Genomic DNA, 17,971 nt, shown 5'->3' with positions numbered 1-17,971 from the left:
TTAATAAGGAATTATAAGCTGATTAAAATAAAAACATCTGCCATGAAGATGAGGATAGTGCTGAGAGATCAATTTCCAGTTCATTGCACGCCGTGACGTCCCCCCCCTCCCCCGCAGAGCAGCTTGAAATTGATAAACAGATTTTGGAATGGTTAGAGAAACAAAGGATATGCCTTTATCCATTTTTTGCAGCAATTCCACTTTTTGTTTGATGGACATCGAAACATGCTTTCCCTTTGTAGATTCTTTGCAGCTCCAGTATCGGAAATTGTGTTTGACATAATCGAAAGTTCCAACTTACTTTTATTAAATTGCTCTAATAGTCTAAAAGAAAATAATAAGCCGTATCCAATTAGAAGATTAAGGAACAACACAATCTGCAACATTAACTGAAATAGATTATTTTAGCTTAGCTTATACCGTCCGTTATACATTAAACGCGCATGCATATGCGTAAACGCATGCACGGAAAATTTGTAGCTTTGAGGTCCGGATTATAGATCATTCCGGATCATGGATGTCCGGATTAAAGACTTTTGACTGCACTTTCTTCAATACATAACCCGAACAAAGAATCGAAATTGGAATTTATCTTTGTCTCGAATACTTTAAACTTATTCTTCAGCACTTCCAAATCACTTCTTTGGATATTTTTGTCGGCAACGTTTTGTTTTAACTTTGTTTTCAATGTATGTTTTTTCGCTGATATCTCCTTTAGTGACCTTTTAATTACCAAAAGTCAATAAACAAATAAAGAGCTTCAGAAAGAGGGATGGTACTTACTTTTTTGTTTCTACAGAACTTCAATCTGAAAGTATCCTATGTAATTCTTCATTTCACAAAACCGAAAGTAATATCACAGTCTCATAAACTTCATTAGCTGTTCCGGCTCTGACCGCCTAAACAATTAATTAAACAACGTTGAACAATTTAATTAATTGTAACAAATTGCCTCAGGCTCTTTTATAAGTATTAGTTTATGTTTTATAAAAATTTAGCAAATTTTTGATTAAGAAACATATTTTTAAGGCAAGCAGTGTAATTAATAAAACATTTGTATTTTAAGTGTGCAAGACAGTCTGTCTGAAATTGTAGCTTTTAAATACTTTTAGTCCAAAGTAGCATTAGCCCAAACATCTAATGATTGTCTGTAAATGAAAAAAATTGCCCGTTTGGACCTAATTTTTATCCTATAAAATCTGAGATTGTTTTCATTATTTATTTGAGGGGTACTGAACCCAAGGTTTGCATAACTTTTCAACCACAAGGTTTGTGCTTACATTATTTTCTTACTTTTTATAAAAAGTTTTAGAAAAGTATTTAAAATAAATGGATCTTATATCGAGTCAAAGAAAGTGCTTACAGATTGTATTTTTTAAATAAGCTAATTATCTTTAAGATAAATGCTATTATTTTTTTATGATGACAATAATAGGAAAATAAGGGGAATAAAGTCTCCTGAATATTTCTTTTTGCAGAGTTATTTATATTAAAATAAATTTCATAATCCTTAATTTTATTTGCTTGAATTTCACATATTTCATAAAAAAACAGATGCATATTTGTATCCTTTAAAATAATTTGTTAAAATTCTACAGGATATTTGAGTGGGCTTCCCAGACACTGTTATTTCATAAAATAACAAGCAAATATTTATATTGTATACATCAATGCCTTTAAAGATTACGTTATTTCATGTAATTGTAAGATACCTGTTTAAGTATTTATTCCATGCTAAAAGAAATTATTTGTAAATTAGGTGATATTAATTTCTTTAAAAGTAATTCATGGGTTCAGTGCAAATTGCATTTTATTTTATAGAAGAAATTTTGTTTCACAAACTTTTTGCATACACAAAGCTTTCGGTCGAAGGCTTCTTAGTATTTTTCGGTTTCGGCACGAAAATCGCCTACAGGTCGGCAGATAGTGTGGCTGGATACGAGGTTTTTATTTATGAACCTCGCGCTGTAACATCTTTCTCTATTGATTGCTATTTCCCTACTGCCAGTTGCCGCATTCATTCGAAACCATTTCGTATTTATCAAAATCTGACAAGAATATTCTGCGTGTCGTGATTTGGAAAGCCATCTTTCAATACGAAATAATCTGTAGATACACCTAGAAGATTAAAGGTGCCATTTAGTTGTTGAGTTATCGATGAAATGGTTTCATTTCATGGTTCTTGGACTATAGTTTAAGCCTAATTTTCTATCACGAATGAGGCCCACCAGCGGCCGAGCGGTGGAGTCGCCGAACGCTGGTAGTCGGTCCGAGGTTCGAATCCCAGGAACGGGCTGGGCGTTTTCGTGGTTTTCCCCATGTGTAACGTGTATACAAGCCAGTTTCCCTTAGAAAGTGCTCCACAAAGGCACAGGCAGATAGCCCTTGAGGCTTTGTCATAATCACACACAATCATGAATGATGCCTTTTCTTTGTCAAAATTTTATTGCAAATTTTTCATCTCTGGCAATTTCTAAATAGATAGATTCGATGCACTTTTAAAAAGTTTAAAAAGTATACCAGTATTTCAGTGGTAAATTAAAATTTAGAGCTATCTAAATTTATGTGCAGTCATAATTCACTTGCATTTAGAAGTATCTAAATTTATGTGATGTCAATTTATGATTTAAATGGATGTGTGTGCCAAGTTTGGTGCTTTTATGCATGTACTGTCACTGTGGTTTATTATGGTCTCGGTAATAAAATTGTACTTATTTTTGTTTATTATAGGAATGCGAAGCGCCCAAGAAGAGGATGTGAGCAAACAAGCCCTGTGGATGTGGAGGCTGAGAGGTAAGATACCAATTTTTTCTCTTGGCTTCTTTTTTTTGTTATTGTTGCTTCTTTGTCTTTGAGTATGGTAGTAAAGTCATGCTGCGATAATGATGTTAATGTCACACTGCGACTTTTGTATAACTTCACAAAGTGACATAAATTTAATTGCTTTAAAGCAGCGGTTCTCAACCTTTTGACTAACACATACCATCTAAACAAAAATTTAAAAACCTTAGTACAACCAGTATAATTATTGTACATTTTATAATACTTATTCAGTTTCTCAATATAAATAGAAAAAATAAATGTTTTGCCATTTGCACAAGCTATTGGCTATCTGTATTAAATAGGCACACATAAAAAATATTAATTAAGAATTGTTTACCATTTTAATTATCAAAATTTAAGTTATATACTTAAATTTAGTGTAAAATTTGGGCCTGTTTAAGAGAGATCAATTTCTTTGTCTGGCCTTATTTCACTTAGCTTTAAGTGTGATCCACTTTTAATTTTATTCTGTATTTATTTTTCAAATAAAACATGGAAGAAAATCCTTGTTCACACAAATAGGTTGTGCGAAAAGGCAATAAAAATTTAGCTTTATTTGAAATGCCTTTAAATTCTTTTTTTCGGTGTAGCCAAAAGTTGTTATTTATGAAATCTTCAGTGAAAGTGCAATCACAGGAATTTTCTAACAATTGTTCTTTTTTTCTTCATAGAATTTTTGAACTTTGTTTCTTTGCCTACCACCTATTTTTTATCTTGTGTACCACCTGTTGAGAATTGCTGCTTTAAAGATCTGTGTGGGTGTCGCACAGTGTTACATTAGTTTAATCAGTATAATGTCGCAATAGCAGTATTTCAGACATCTCCTCCAGTAAAACTGATAACAGCAGAAAAGCGTTTTATTGATCCAGTAAGAAGTTACTCTTCCAGTTATTAAAATCTTACTGGAATCTTAGGAATTTTTTAATTATTGAATATAGTCATCACAATCATATCAGATTTCCTCAGTGATTATTGTTATATCTCATTGTATTGAAATTATATAACAGATGCGTTTATGATTAATTTACATTTTTATGTAAAACTTTGCTCTCATAAATTGCTATAAAACTATATGCTCATAGTTTTTGTGTATCACTTTTGTGTACTTGCGTGTATTGCTATAAAACATATGCTAATAGTTTTTGTGCAAATAAAACTTACATTTCTTCATTCAAATATTTAGTATAGCCAATAACTACAGTGAGCATAGTTATGTGAATGAAATTAAGCATATAAAACAATTTGTTTTCCAATAAATGTAAGAAAGTTTTAAATAGCAAATTTTCTAGTGTATAAGACGCACTTTTTTTCTTTGAAAATAAGTCGGGGAAAAAAAGGAGGTGCATCTTGTATGTCGATACTCAGTTTTTGATTGCATTAATTTCTGGAAATTTCCTCTTTTTTTGGAGTTATGTGATTTTTTTCTTGTTTCCTTGCGATGTGTGGGAATATTACAGTTACGGAGAGCTTAGTAAATGTGCATCTGGCATGAAAACTGCAATTTTTGCGAACGACTTTTAAGTGTGGGAAATTTCAACTGTTTGGTGTTTCTTAAGTTTGTTGGCAAATTATGGTTCAAAAACAATGTTGAAATTGCTGTAACAAAGCATGCAAGCTGGATGCAGGCTTCAAATTTTGAGGTTACACCATCAAGAAGAAGGGGAAGGCCTAACATTTGGAAAGTTTGTGAATGGGTCAAAGCATCTTGGGATGCTGTGAAAACAGAGGCAGAGGTTAAATCATGTATGAAGTGTGGCATTATTAATACACTGGATGGTACAGAGGACAATCTGTTGTATGAGGACTCGAATGCTGATTTAGGAGAGGTTTCAAGTGACTTTTCATTTAGCTATGGTGATGAGTGTTTAGGTTTTGATGAAGAAAATTAAAAGCTCTTCCCCAGATGAATTGTGGGTATAAAGTATTACTTTGTATTTATATTTAAAATACTGTAAATTCATTATAATGAAATGTGTATAAAAAAAGGGGGATGTGCCTTATGCGCCTGCAAATACGGTAATAAAGATATAAAAATATCCATTCACTTAAGAGAAACTTAAATTCATTTCCTGCAAAAATTTTAAAAGATCCTTTTAATATATTTAATGCAGCCTTTTCTTAATTAATAAGAAGTTAATATTGTTAATAACATATTTTATTTATATCGGCAATTCTGTCAATGTATACATGTTTTTCGAATGGCCTTTCATCGAATTTTACAAAATATGACTCGTATTCATAATATAAGTTTACAATGTCTCCTTCAGCCTCATGAAATTAAACAAAATATGCATTATTATTATAAAAAATTGTAATGCTATTATATGCATTGAGATGAGCAGTGACTGGCAAGAGTTTTAAAGCTATTTATTAAATTTTAAATTACTTTAAAATTGAAAGAAAGCTCCAAATTTTTAAATAGGTACTAAACATTTTGATGATTGTTTGATTTACTATTTTGAAGCTTTATTATTTATCATTTATACTTTTATTATTTTTGAAACTCGGACGCTTCCAAACATATGAATTTATAATACTTACAATTCAGTAAAAACAAATACAAACTTAAAATTTTAGATTCTAAGCTTTCAAGACAGCTTCTGTACACAAAAGTACTCGCTGTTATACACTCATGTCCATAAATTAAGGATAATGCAAAATCAGGCAAAGGAAAAGTTAGAAGCAAAACAAATTTGACTTATTTGTAAAGCTTATTTATTAAACAAAAGGTAAAGAGCAAAAACAGATGCTATATGTTTGATATTATTAAAAAAATTAGCGATTTTTTTTCTCCCTGGAGCAAATTACCAAAAAAAAAAAAAAAAAAAAAACTTACTTACAAAAAACCAATATTACATGGTTGGTTTGATTGTTAATACATTGTATGTCTCCCAGACGATGCAATACAGTCCGTACAACGCCTAGGCATCTGAGTATCAAATTATCGATCTGATCTTGGGGGATATTACATCACTCAAAAAGCAATGCACTCCGAAGTTCCGGTAGACATGTAGAAGGAGGTTGACGGGCTGCAACTCGTCGGCCAAGCATGTCCCACACGTGTTCTACTGGTTCAAGTCTGGTGAGAATGCTGGCCAGTCTGTACGGGTGATATCCTCCGATTGAAGGCATTCGCTTACGATATTTGCACGGTGAGGACTGGCGTTGTCATCCATAAACAAATTGTGTGCCCATGGCACCCCGAAACAAATGTACATGTTGTTCCAGAATGACGTCCCGATAGATATGGCTTGTCATGATTCCAATTTGAACATGAAGGTCAGTTCTGGAACCCAGAATAATTCCACCCCAAACGAGCACTCCTACACCACCGTAACGGTGTCGTTCAATGATGCTTTCTTGGTGGTAACGAATACCTGGAGCTCTCCATATGAAAGTCCGGCGAGAATCAGACTGCAAGCTAAACCTGGACTCGTCGGAAAACATCACACAAGCCCACTGTTGCGGTGTCCACAGTGCATGCTCTCTACTCCAGGCTAACCGCAGGCGACAGTGAGTTGCAGTAAGTGGAACGCATCTGACAGGTCTACGAACATATAAACCAATCTGCCCTAAGCGTCTGTACACGGTCTGCCTTGAAATTGTCGTACCAGTGGCTGAAGAGAGCTGACGAGGCAGGTCTCAGGCTGTGCTCCACCTGTTTGTTTTGGCAGTAACTGCCAAATACCGGTCCTTATTCGGCGCTGTAACTCTGGGGCGACCTGTGCTGTAACGTCTACTCACATTACCATCATCTGGGAATCGTTGCCAAAGCCTGGAGATGACACTCTGGGCAATTCCAAGTTTGTCTGATACTTCCAGTTGGGTACGCCCACATTCCAGACGGCCGATAATTCTACCACGTAAAAAATCATCCAAATGCGTCCTTTGTTGGTTATTGCACTGAAATGCTTATAAAGCCCCTGCGAACTATTTGGTTATTGCACTGAAATGCTTATAAAGTGCCTGTGAACAATTTTACTTCTTTGCCTGTATTCGTTATATATCACTTTCTTACATTCTCGTCATTGTGAAGTACCATCGGTGTCATCTGGTTACTTCCTAAAATTTGCATATGATTCTTGAAGATGTGTGTAGTGATGTTACAGGTGATATTTTAGTATATTTTAGAGTTCGATTTCCGCGTGACTCCGAATTATCCTTAATTTATGGACATGAGTGTAGTAGCAACTTTGTTGCAGCATATTTTGGGTGCCCCCATGCTGCACAGACACTATACATTTACCACCCACCAACCTTTTTGACATTAACTGTTATAGTAGCACCTTTCTTTTCAATTGTTGCAGGGAGATGAGTTTGCACTATCTCTAAAAAATACATTAAATGGAAAATTTACTTGTGAATTTTTAATTATAATTACTGCATATTTAAACAGAAAGTCAATTAATTAAAAACCATAACATTTTTGCGATGCAACTATCACACGGAGGACGAGTCCAAGGATTTTCAAGTTCTCTTTCCCTACGATCAGCTTCTTGAAAGAACTTTTCGGCTTGCAGCATATTTTGGGTGCCCCCATGATGCACAGACACTATGCATTTACAACCCCCCGAACCTTTTTCGAGATTCGAACCCGAGTGCTTTGGTACGGCAGTCGGCCTGATCGAGCGGTAAAATATAATGTAAAAGAACAAAGCTTTACTTAATTCAGCTCAATTACTGACAAATGGATAGATAACAAACTAAGTAACAATACATCATAAAAATTAAATAGCAGAACAAATGAGGATTAAACATCATTTTAAGAATAAAAAAAAGTTAGACATTTTAAATAACATTTTAAACATTTGCGATCAGATAAAACTGCTATTTTATGTTGTTTTCTAATTCATTTAAAGTCTTCTTGACATAACAGGTTCATACACTAAATATATTACTCTTCCTTCATGCATTGGGATATCTTTCCAGATGCTAATATCTACCTGCTTTATTTCTTCTGGGATGGTCACATATGCATTTAGTAGCACTATGCACTATTCATGGAAGTCTGGTCTTATTTTATTCGATTTTTTGAATAATTAAGATTTGACTCAGGCTGAGAGCTACGGGTGCTGGGTGTGACTTAATTTGGCAGATTTCATATTATACGTAATGTAAGTTATCAAGATATTTTGTAAATGATGATGTACATAAAAATATATTTATAAATGTTGACTTATGTAAAATAACCTATGATAACTTCAGGGATTTAAATGCCCCCCTTTTTTTTTCACTTACCCAACTGTACTCTTCGGCTAGCATGTCCGACATCACTTCAAAATATTTGTTACGATTACTATTAATATGTTTACGTTAGTCTCCTTTAACATTAATATGTTTCAATTCATTGACCTAAATAAATAAATATATAAATAAAAATTGACTTTAATCTATAAATGCATAACCAACAAGATTTCTTATTCTATCATTTAAGAAAATTATTTCAACTTCACAGAACACTCAAGAAATCTAACTTTCCTCAAAATAAAATGCAAATGTAATGGAAACTTATTTATAAAATCATAACGTTTTCATTGCTTTGAGTTCCATATTTGTATTTTAGTACATTTTATGCAGTTAGTTTTTATATAAAGAAAATAAGATAATACTGAAATAGAAAATTTCATTTAAGCAAAAACGTAACAGAAATTACTTTATAAAATGAAAATGTGTGCAAAAAGTAAACAAAATAAAATAAAAAAAAAAAAACTATTAGGATTAATGTAAAATATTATTTTACAATACCACAGGAGCTATGTTGTTGAGAAACATTCTCTCTAAAAATTGAAGTTCTAATTCAGTTTTTAATTGGAATATATTTAATTCTGAATTTTTCGGTTGATTGCACAGTTAGGAGTTTTCAGCAACTCCACCTTTTCTTGCAATATTTGTAATCTACTTGATAAAGAATTTAAATTTTTTAAGATTAGATGTTGAAGTTCTGCGGAAGAGAAAAGGTCAGGGTATTACATATTTAATTCAGAAGTCAAACAACAAAAATCAGCGTTATATTTACAAAATTTTCACAGTAAACAGTCACTGTGAAAATTTTGTAAATATAACGCTGATTTTTGTTGTTTGACTTCTGAATTAGTATTTATTCGGCGTGTTATTGTGTCTTTATTACATAATTATTCTAAAAACCTGAAAACAGAACACTTTTAAAAAATTGACTATTGGCAAATTCAGAAAGTTACTGTTAAAAAATTTCCAGCTGCGGTAAGATAGATTTCCCACAAAGCAGGTTTAGGATTTGCTAGATTTGGCGAGAAATCACCCATTTGGCAACATCTTTCAGCGAAATTGGCAATATGCCGTAGACAGATGGAGAACCATTTAGAACGAGTTCTTACTGGTTTGACTTAGAATGTTCTCGAATGCATGCTAAAAGCTATATAAACCCTGCCTGTATGCGGAATAGCAGTAGTATCTCGAGTCTATCGAGTTGATTTTCAGTCTAGTATTGAGTTGATTGGGGAGTGCGTAGAGAGAGTCTCTTAATGTATCGCGAGTTAGTGCATCATCGAGTCTTATCTTGGAGTGTGTTGAGCTCCAAGAACGATTGAACTGAGTCAGAAGCTGTATTCTAGTGCTTATTGTGGAGTGCATCGCGAGTTGTAGCGTCGAGAATCTCGACAGTACGTCGAGTTCTGAGAAGACTGAACCTAGTCGGGAGCTGTACTCTAGCACTTTGCTGTGAAGCTGTCTTCACTGTTATAGCCTAAAGGCTCTGTTGCTGATTGTTTCAATGTGCTTGTCGCAGTTTTTGGACGACTGTAAACATGTTTTTGGAGATGTCCTGAATAATACTGGCAAATACATTGTGTGTTTATTAAGTGTCATCGTTAATCACTCCAAATTGCATGAACCTGTACAGGAATGCAACAGTACGAAACCTTTATTGGGTCTTTCTGATGAGCCTGCTTTTGGAGTATTAGTCCTCAGATTTGCAGTGAGGACTAGCTAAAACAGATGCAGAAAATTCTGGTTGAAAATATTTTCCTTGTGTGCACTCTGGTAGCAATGGCAAGCACAGCTCTGCTAGCTTTTTTACTATAGTACTTTTTTACTGTTTTTTACTTGTTTACTTTTTTTACTCATCTGAAGAATCGGAGAATTTAAATCGCTGGTGTTTTTTTTTTTTTTTTTTTTTTTTTTTTTTGTTTCCGCACCAAATTCTGCACTTTTCGATGTCTGAAAACTTCATAGCCAACTTTAACTTTTCTATGCCTTTTTCACTGAAAATTTTAAATTTCCGTTATCACTCATAAACAATAATTTAACATAAAGCAAAAAGAATGAATTAAATAATCGTTTAATGTTAGATTAAACATCTAAATGTTCTAGCAGCATTTATTTGCTCATGTATAATTATCGAAATATTTGATGTAAAATTAAATTAACAGTCATGCCTACATTATTTTATAAAATTCTGCAAATTTCAGATATTTTGCAACAATTTATTCAATAAATAAATCAAATAGAATTTTTATGGTTTCGAATTGTAGGATTATACTATTTCATTATTTTTCCACTGCAAAATTAAGGTGACCGAATAGATTTTGAGAGCATCAAATTTGTATAAAAAAATGCAGTTAAATGTTAAAGCAAATATATATTATATCCTGATATGATTGTTAATTTTTGAATTTTTTAATACATGCATTCCTATTTTTAAACAACTAGTCTGGTAATTAAAATAATGTTAAGATTCAAAAACCAAACTACCAACTCGTACTAATAATTTATGGATAAAAGTACTAAAAATGGAGATGTTACTATATTTTAAAAATATTTTGGTACTGATGTCATTCATAACAGCATTTTCCATGTTCTATTCAGCTTTCTAAATTATACAGTGAGAAAAATGAGCAACAAGAACACATAATTATAGAAAATATCATACTTGTCGATGCAAAAATTTAGAGACCCCGGTGAAATTGCCAAAGTTCTCAATAATCTGGGGCTTGATGTGATGCAATCATTTTGTTCAGTTTGATTCATTTTTTCATATTACATATGTCATTTATCCATATCAGCCCAAAACCAAGAATTTGGCACCGTTTGTACACCTTCATCAAATTCAGCAATGTAAAAGAAACTCTTGAAAAGCTAAAATAATTATTTTAGGTATTTTAGGTAAATTTAAAATAGATCGTCTTAAAATAAATAAAAAAAGCACTATTTCATTCAAAATATTTCAGGTTCAAAGCATAAGTTTAGAGAAGAACAATTTACAAATAGATTTGAGTTTTAATACAATTTATTCCTGTGTTCTTATTAAATACGCATTACTGTTCTTTTTTAATCGATACAGATTTAAGTTTTGGTAGAGGGATAATTTTTTTTTACTTTGGTGTAATAAAGGCGTTTCTTCGAAAACATAAATTGGAAGAAATATTCTTGATGAATACTTACAAAATAATCTCTCTCTCTCTTTATTTATTTATTTATTTATTTTTAAATCTTAAATGATCATAAACAGCGTTTTTGTTAAAAATGCTATCTGTAAAATTTTCTTTAGTAAACACCAGCAAAATGGAAACTGCCCTAACATAATTAGAATTTTATTTATTTTATTAATGTATGTATAATGATGTATCTAAGTATGAAATCAATTAAAAATCAGTTTGCCATTTAAAAAAAAGCCTTGCTTTTATCAATTAACCCAAGTACATTTAGAAACAAATTTAATTGGTTTAATTATTCAGAGACTACTTTTAAGGAATGACTATATAGAAAATATTTCATATGAAATAAAGTTGCAACACTTAACTAATAGGATCACGTTCATTATTCTTTGCAGAACTTTATTGACATAGCTAATTTTATCTGCATATACATGTTTATGAATTAAATGTATATTCAACTGAGTAAAAGGAAATAATTATTTAATTTAAATTTTGTATATTTTGCTCTTTAAACAACCTGTTATTAGTAGTATATTCTGAGGCAGGAAAGTGATGTTCTATTTTTATTGCATTGCATGATTATTTTCGTGGTCTTTAAAAAAGCATTAGCAAGCCTTGTGAAAACATAATCGAGTATATTTAGTTATCAATTAAATAAATTACATCATCAATTAAATAAATTACACAGACATCAGAAGTATGCAACCTGATAATGTAATGAAAGTATGTAGCATTTATGAAAAATTGTGGCTCGAATTGAAAGAACAGGAAATTTCTACAAATATTCTCATATTTAGAGTTGATTTTGGACTGACATCACTTTCATGAATTATTAGTTTTTTCTTCTTGATTGGTATGATGTCTCTTTCATCACTTGAGTATTCGTGATACAATTCTGCTTCAATAGATGATAAATTAGGGGAGATCTCACATCGACTAGACTTCATGATGAAATCCATAATTAACAATTGCCTGTTGTTTTTTTGTCCCCCTAAATCTTTTTAAACATCCGTATATAGATTTAAACACTTACTAAGCTCCCCTTGGAATCGGAGATTTCATTCGACATTTGTGTCATATTGTAAAAAATGATTACCTAATTTTCTTCCCAATTCAAGTCCTACACTGATGACTTTAGCTGTGAATGCAGCTGGTTCAGATTGGTCTTCATCATGTTTATTTGTTTCATGAATCATGTTAACTAACTCATCCTCATTTAGTTCTTCATCAACCATTATTCCTTTAATATATGCTTGAGCTAAATCCTCAAAACCTTCTCCTACTACAGTTTGAGCCAATTTAGTGATCTGAGAATATTCACACTCTAATGGTAATCTATCATTCTCATCTTTAGCAACATCCAGCGTATTGCTTTCCAGCATGAGTTGAGCATTGATTGTTTAATCTGAGTATATGACAGTCCAACACAATCTAAGATTGTAAATTTCTTCCAAGCATCCATAAGAGTAAGATTCATTATTCTCCATTTTTTCTAAAATATACCTAAAGGTTTGTTTGATATACACAATGTTGTAAAAGCCAGAAAATATTACTTGATTCAATGGCTGTAATAAAGAAGTTGTATTTTTTGGGCAAAAAGACTATTTCTACTTTTTTGTGTTGTAAATTTTAAAGATGACCAGGTGCATTATCTATTAAAAGAAGAGTCTTAAAAGGCAATCCTTTTTTACCTAAATAATTTTTGACATCTGGGACAAACATGGTAAGAAATCATTCATTGAACCTTATGGCAGTGACCCGTGCTTTCCTGTTAGGCATCCAATAAAAGGGAAGGTTATTTATATTTGTTCCTTTAAATGAACATGGTGTTTTTGATTTGTTAATAACCAATGGTTTCATTATATAATTGCCTGAAGCATTGCAACAGAAAAAAATTGTATGACTTTTCACTACCTTATGACCACTAGCTGATTTGCAAGGTACAGTCAAAAGTCGTTAATTCGGACACCTATAATCCGGAATGATCTATAATCCGGACCTCAAAGCTAAAAACTTTCTGCGCATGTGCCGCGTTAGCACATGCGCACAGGCGTTTTACGCGAGCGCGTAAGAACTTGACTACTGCGCATATGCGTGTGAGCAAGCGCAGAATACGTTTTCGCCTGCGCGTTTAATGTATAACGGATGGTGTAGGCTAAAATTATCTAATTATCTATTTCAGTTAATGTTAATGATTGCGTTGTTCCTTAATCTTCGAATAGGATCCCGCTTATTATTTTTTGCAGACTGTAAGAGCAATTTTATAAAAGTAAACTTGAACTTTCGATTATGTCAAATAGAATTTCCTATGCTGGAACTTCCAAAGGATCTACAAAACGAAAGTATGTTTCAATGTCCAACAAACAAAAAGTGAAATTGCTGAAAAAAATGGATAAAGACATGAAGAATGTGACAGAGAGGTTAGTGAAAACGAAAAAATTTCCATTGACCAGTTAGTCGGTATTCTCGGCACAGCAATTAACGGGACTTGAACAGCAGAACTCTTTAACTGAAAAGAAATTATGTCTGTTTATAGAATTAAAGAGAAAGTATTAGTATCACATAAAATGAAGCAACTTAAACAACTTACATTGAAAGAAATGTTTAATAAAGTAAACAAATAAATATTAAGCTTTTTTTTTTGTAAATTTTGATATCCTTTAGATCATAATTGTTCTTTATTTCATAAATTACGGTTTCATATTTTTAATTTTAGAATTTCTGCATGCCATCTTACGAGATTTAAACTGATGATCTATAATCCAGAAAAATCGATAATCCGGAATCGCCGAAGTCCCGACGAGTCCGGATTAACGACTTTTGACTGTATTTTTTTTTTTTTTTTTTTTTCAGAACAACGTAGACACGTCAGCATTGAAGATCTGATCAGAAATGTAGGAGATCGTGGCAATTGATTTCAGCAAATTTTGCTGGATATTGTTGTTACATTCGAATCAGCAGATGCACTTTCTCCTTTCAATCTTAGATTATGTAAAGAATGCCTTTGTTTAAATATTATTAAATCTCTCAAACCAACCATGACTTGTGGAAAAAGATACCTTTTTTTCATCTGACAAAGTCGATAGTGACCGATTCTTAAGTGCTTTATAAATTTTTAAAGCCTTGTTTCTAATAGCATCAGTATCAATTGGAATCCATTTTAAATTTTCGTCTTCTACCCATATCTAATTCTTTTTCTAGTAGAGTCTTCATTTTTTTTTTTTAATTGTCCTTATTGTGGCTTCGTTCATGGAGTAAAATTTAGCAACATTTGTTACTCCTTCTCTATTACATAGATGATCTAATATTTTAATTTTTGCTTCTAATTTCATTTTTGATTTTTTTTTAAAAATCGTTTTGGCATTATAATACTTTAAAAAATTTACATAAATTATAAAAAATGCCACAAAAACTATAAATGTTGAAAACTTGCTAGTAAACATTCAGATATGTAGATAAAAATGATGTAATCCTTGCTGCTAAAATACTGATACTGCATTAGTTCGCGTGAACCATATAATTTAAAATTTTACTGTAAAATTAAATATAAATACATATACATACTATTGAGATTCCACTAACACGGGGAATCCCCATCCTTGTTGTTGCCACCAGTGTTACCAAAGAAATGAGATTAAAAAATGACTTCAAATGTATGTATTTGCATTTATGCAGCAAATACTATTTTACTAAGTTTTTGAAATCTGTTAATTTTTAAACTGTGTAAAACTGAAATCATGTAAAACAGGTAAGTACTGTATAAATTGAGGGATAGGTGTATTTCCACGAGATGTTAATACATCAGAACCTTAAATGTCTGTACATATATACTTGAAGATGAAATCCTGCAAAGTTGACAAATGTTTTTAGGAAAATGAAAATTAAAATGGAAATACAAATTTAAATTTCAATAAATTTGACTTTCTTATCGTCAAGACTGCACTTGCATTGTTTTAGAGTGGAATTCATACAGAAAAGCTTCTAATTTCAAAATTGTCGTGTAGTTTTTGTAGTAAAATATATTCCTGTTTCTAACTTTTCCAGGTCTAATAAAGAATACTGCTTTAACATATGGTTAAATAAAATGAAAAGGCATGATCTTTTGTAGTATTTGTAATAATTTGTCTGTCATGTTACCACAAGTTTTTGTTGGTGTTAATTGTTTTTTATTTTCATTTTTTACTCAGAATTGCAGAATTCCAGGTCTTTAAATTTCTAAAAGATAAGCAACAAAGCATAGTATTTAAGAAAAATTTTTATTATTTGCACTTCAAATGCCGCATATGTCAACTAAGTTTAAAGTTGTATATTTTAATACAGAATTAAAAAGAATTAACACCAACGTGCTGCTAATTTGTGTGTGTCCAGTGAATTAGAGGAAAGACCATTCTTAATGCCCATCAACCATGATTTACCAACAATGCGAGAAACAGGCCATCTTTGGAAATCAGAATTTATTTTAGCAACATAAACGTTATTTATACTAGATTTGCATTTGCTGTCATGTAAGTTTTTGATGGGCTTCTGAAACAAAAGAAAATATTTGTTGGTGGTATGATGAAATAAAATATTTGATACTAATACTCTCCGACTGTCATCTAAAATCACACAATCGTTTCCTTTGTTGAAACAATTTATTGTGAATAGGTTTTCTTTTCCTTTTTTATTTGGACATCTGCAGCTTCATTTAGAGTATGCCCTTCCTCGATGAACTAATGTTCAGTTGTAGTGGGTTCCTGGGCATAGCCTTATCCCAGTGTAGTAAGTTAATACTTTTACGAATGTTAAAGAAATAATGTTGCTGAAGTTCGTAAAAATAAAAATTCGAAGAGCAGTTATGGCAGTGAAATGAAATGAAAGCAATTGTGACATTATAATCAGTAGTAATGGCAGAGTTTGCAGCAAATATAAGATGATGAGTTTTGAAGTTAAAACCTAGAGCTAGTTGGAGTGTGAGCAGCAGAGGCAATCGGGGGCGGAGAGAGAAGAAAAAGCCCTTTTCTTCTTTTTTCTTCCCCCTCTCCTCGAGTATTCAAGGCTGAATGGTTCAGTAGTCAGGTGGTAGGCGGGAGCTTGTTGAACTTCTGTTGGCTGGCAGAGGAGTAATCCTATTGGGTGAAGTGTGATTTACAGTGTGCTACGGGGAAGGCCTAGGCTGTTTTCAATCCATACTCCTTTAGAAGGGTACAAAGACACACATCATTTCCAGGTTTCTGGGTTGTACCTTATCCTGTGTATAGCACGTGAAATACACTGGTGTGCAAAAATTAAGGACGAAGTCGAAAAATTAGCATATCAGCTGAACGAAGAGGCAGAGCGGACAGAAAGACCAATCCCGAGATTAAGTAAGGTGATCTACGGTAGCACTTGCGCAGATATGCAGGTAGACATAATGGGGGAGTGTCTGAGTTGTATAAAGCATGTTCTCGGTGAAAGATCAGTATTTCTGGCAAAGAGATTGCACACCGTATAGCAGTTAAAATCACACTGAGTTGCTGCCTCGGCGAGAAATGGCGAATAATCAATCTGTTAGATGACATCTGGATGCTTTTACCCGAGGTCATTGGGAAGTTGGAGGAAGGCCGCCGTGTGACAAGTGTGGCTGCAGAGATCGGAATTGCTCACAGCATCGTTTCACGACTTTGGAGACAATTTAAAACTACAGGAACAGCTATCCGGGGGTTTAGTAGTGGTCGTTCACGAGGAACCACACCTGCAGATGACCGGTATATTGCCTTACAGGCCAGAAGAAACAGGCGGCAGACAGCGGGAGAAATCGCTAGACACACGACGCAGGCGACTGGACGACAGATATCGCGTTTTACCGTGGCCAGAAGACTGCAGGGTGGTGGTCTGTTTGCACGACGCCCTGTACGGTGTGTACCTCTAACGCCTGCCCATCGGAGAAGGCGTTCTCTGTGGTGCCGGGAACACCGGAATTGGAGAGACAATGAATGGGGACGAGTACTCTTTACAGATGAGAGCAGATTCAGTCTGAGTAGCGATTCTCATCGCATACTCATCTGGAGAGAGCGGGGAAGCCGCAATAATCGATCGAACATCATTGAAAGGGACAGGTATGGAGGTGGCGGTGTTAACTTCCGAAGGTTTAGCAAGACGGATGTTGTCTGTTTTTGGTTATGAAAAGTATAAATTGTTAGTGTAACTAACTGTGCGTTCTGTGTCTGGGTGTGAGATGTTAATGTAAAACTGAGTAGCGTAGTGATCAGCTAGTGACTCAGCTTTCTCAGTTTCTGTGTATGTGATCCCAGAGGGGCCATTAAGGGGCAGAATATTTGTGTAGCATCTATTATATCTAGAAGCAGCTTTCCATATACATGATCATCAGTAGAGAGTGATTCTAAATATCTAGACCATTTGTTTTGTGCGTGTACTGACTTCCTGATTCAGCCGATTTAAAATTCTCTTAACTTCTGGGCATCTGGTCCTCTGCCATATTTTTCTAGCTCTCTTTCTGTTAGCTAAAAGTTCTCTAATAGCAGGATCTCTGGCCCTACCAGTCAACGGGACCGCCTTGCTATTTTTCAGAGCACGGTTAAGTGTGCTAGTAAAATCTTCGATAACTGCGTCTAACTCGTCTTCACTGTGTATCGCGGGTAACGGGTACTGAGTGTTGTTTAGAGCTACCCAGTTCATAATAAAGGCTCTTTTGTGTGATGTACTATAGCTACTGATATTCACCTCCATTAAAACAGGGTTATAATCAGAGAATAGTT

The 17,971-nt window shown here is 33.2% G+C and overlaps 1 protein-coding gene across 3 annotated transcripts in view; it reads left to right on the top strand.

The window, feature by feature from the left end:
- Nucleotides 1-17,971, top strand: part of LOC146998813 (uncharacterized) — a 940,238-nt gene that overhangs the window by 899,573 nt on the left and 22,694 nt on the right. For 2 of the 3 annotated variants that reach the window (XR_015039732.1, XM_085811704.1), the window contains one exon: nt 2,731-2,793. The exons of the other annotated variant lie outside the window; for it this stretch is intronic. Coding sequence is in view for 1 of the 2 variants with exons in the window: in XM_085811704.1 (XP_085667830.1) it covers nt 2,731-2,793 (63 nt within the window). In the remaining variant the exon portion in view is untranslated. The remainder of the gene's footprint in view (nt 1-2,730; nt 2,794-17,971) is intronic. 3 annotated transcript variants of the gene reach the window in all.

This window comes from Stegodyphus dumicola, chromosome 2 (assembly GCF_044657685.1).
Source record: "Stegodyphus dumicola isolate Sdum_Otavi_A_Nest chromosome 2, ASM4465768v1".
In the NCBI taxonomy this organism is placed as follows: Eukaryota; Metazoa; Arthropoda; class Arachnida; order Araneae; family Eresidae; genus Stegodyphus; species Stegodyphus dumicola.
This window is presented reverse-complemented; position numbering and strand designations above follow the sequence as displayed.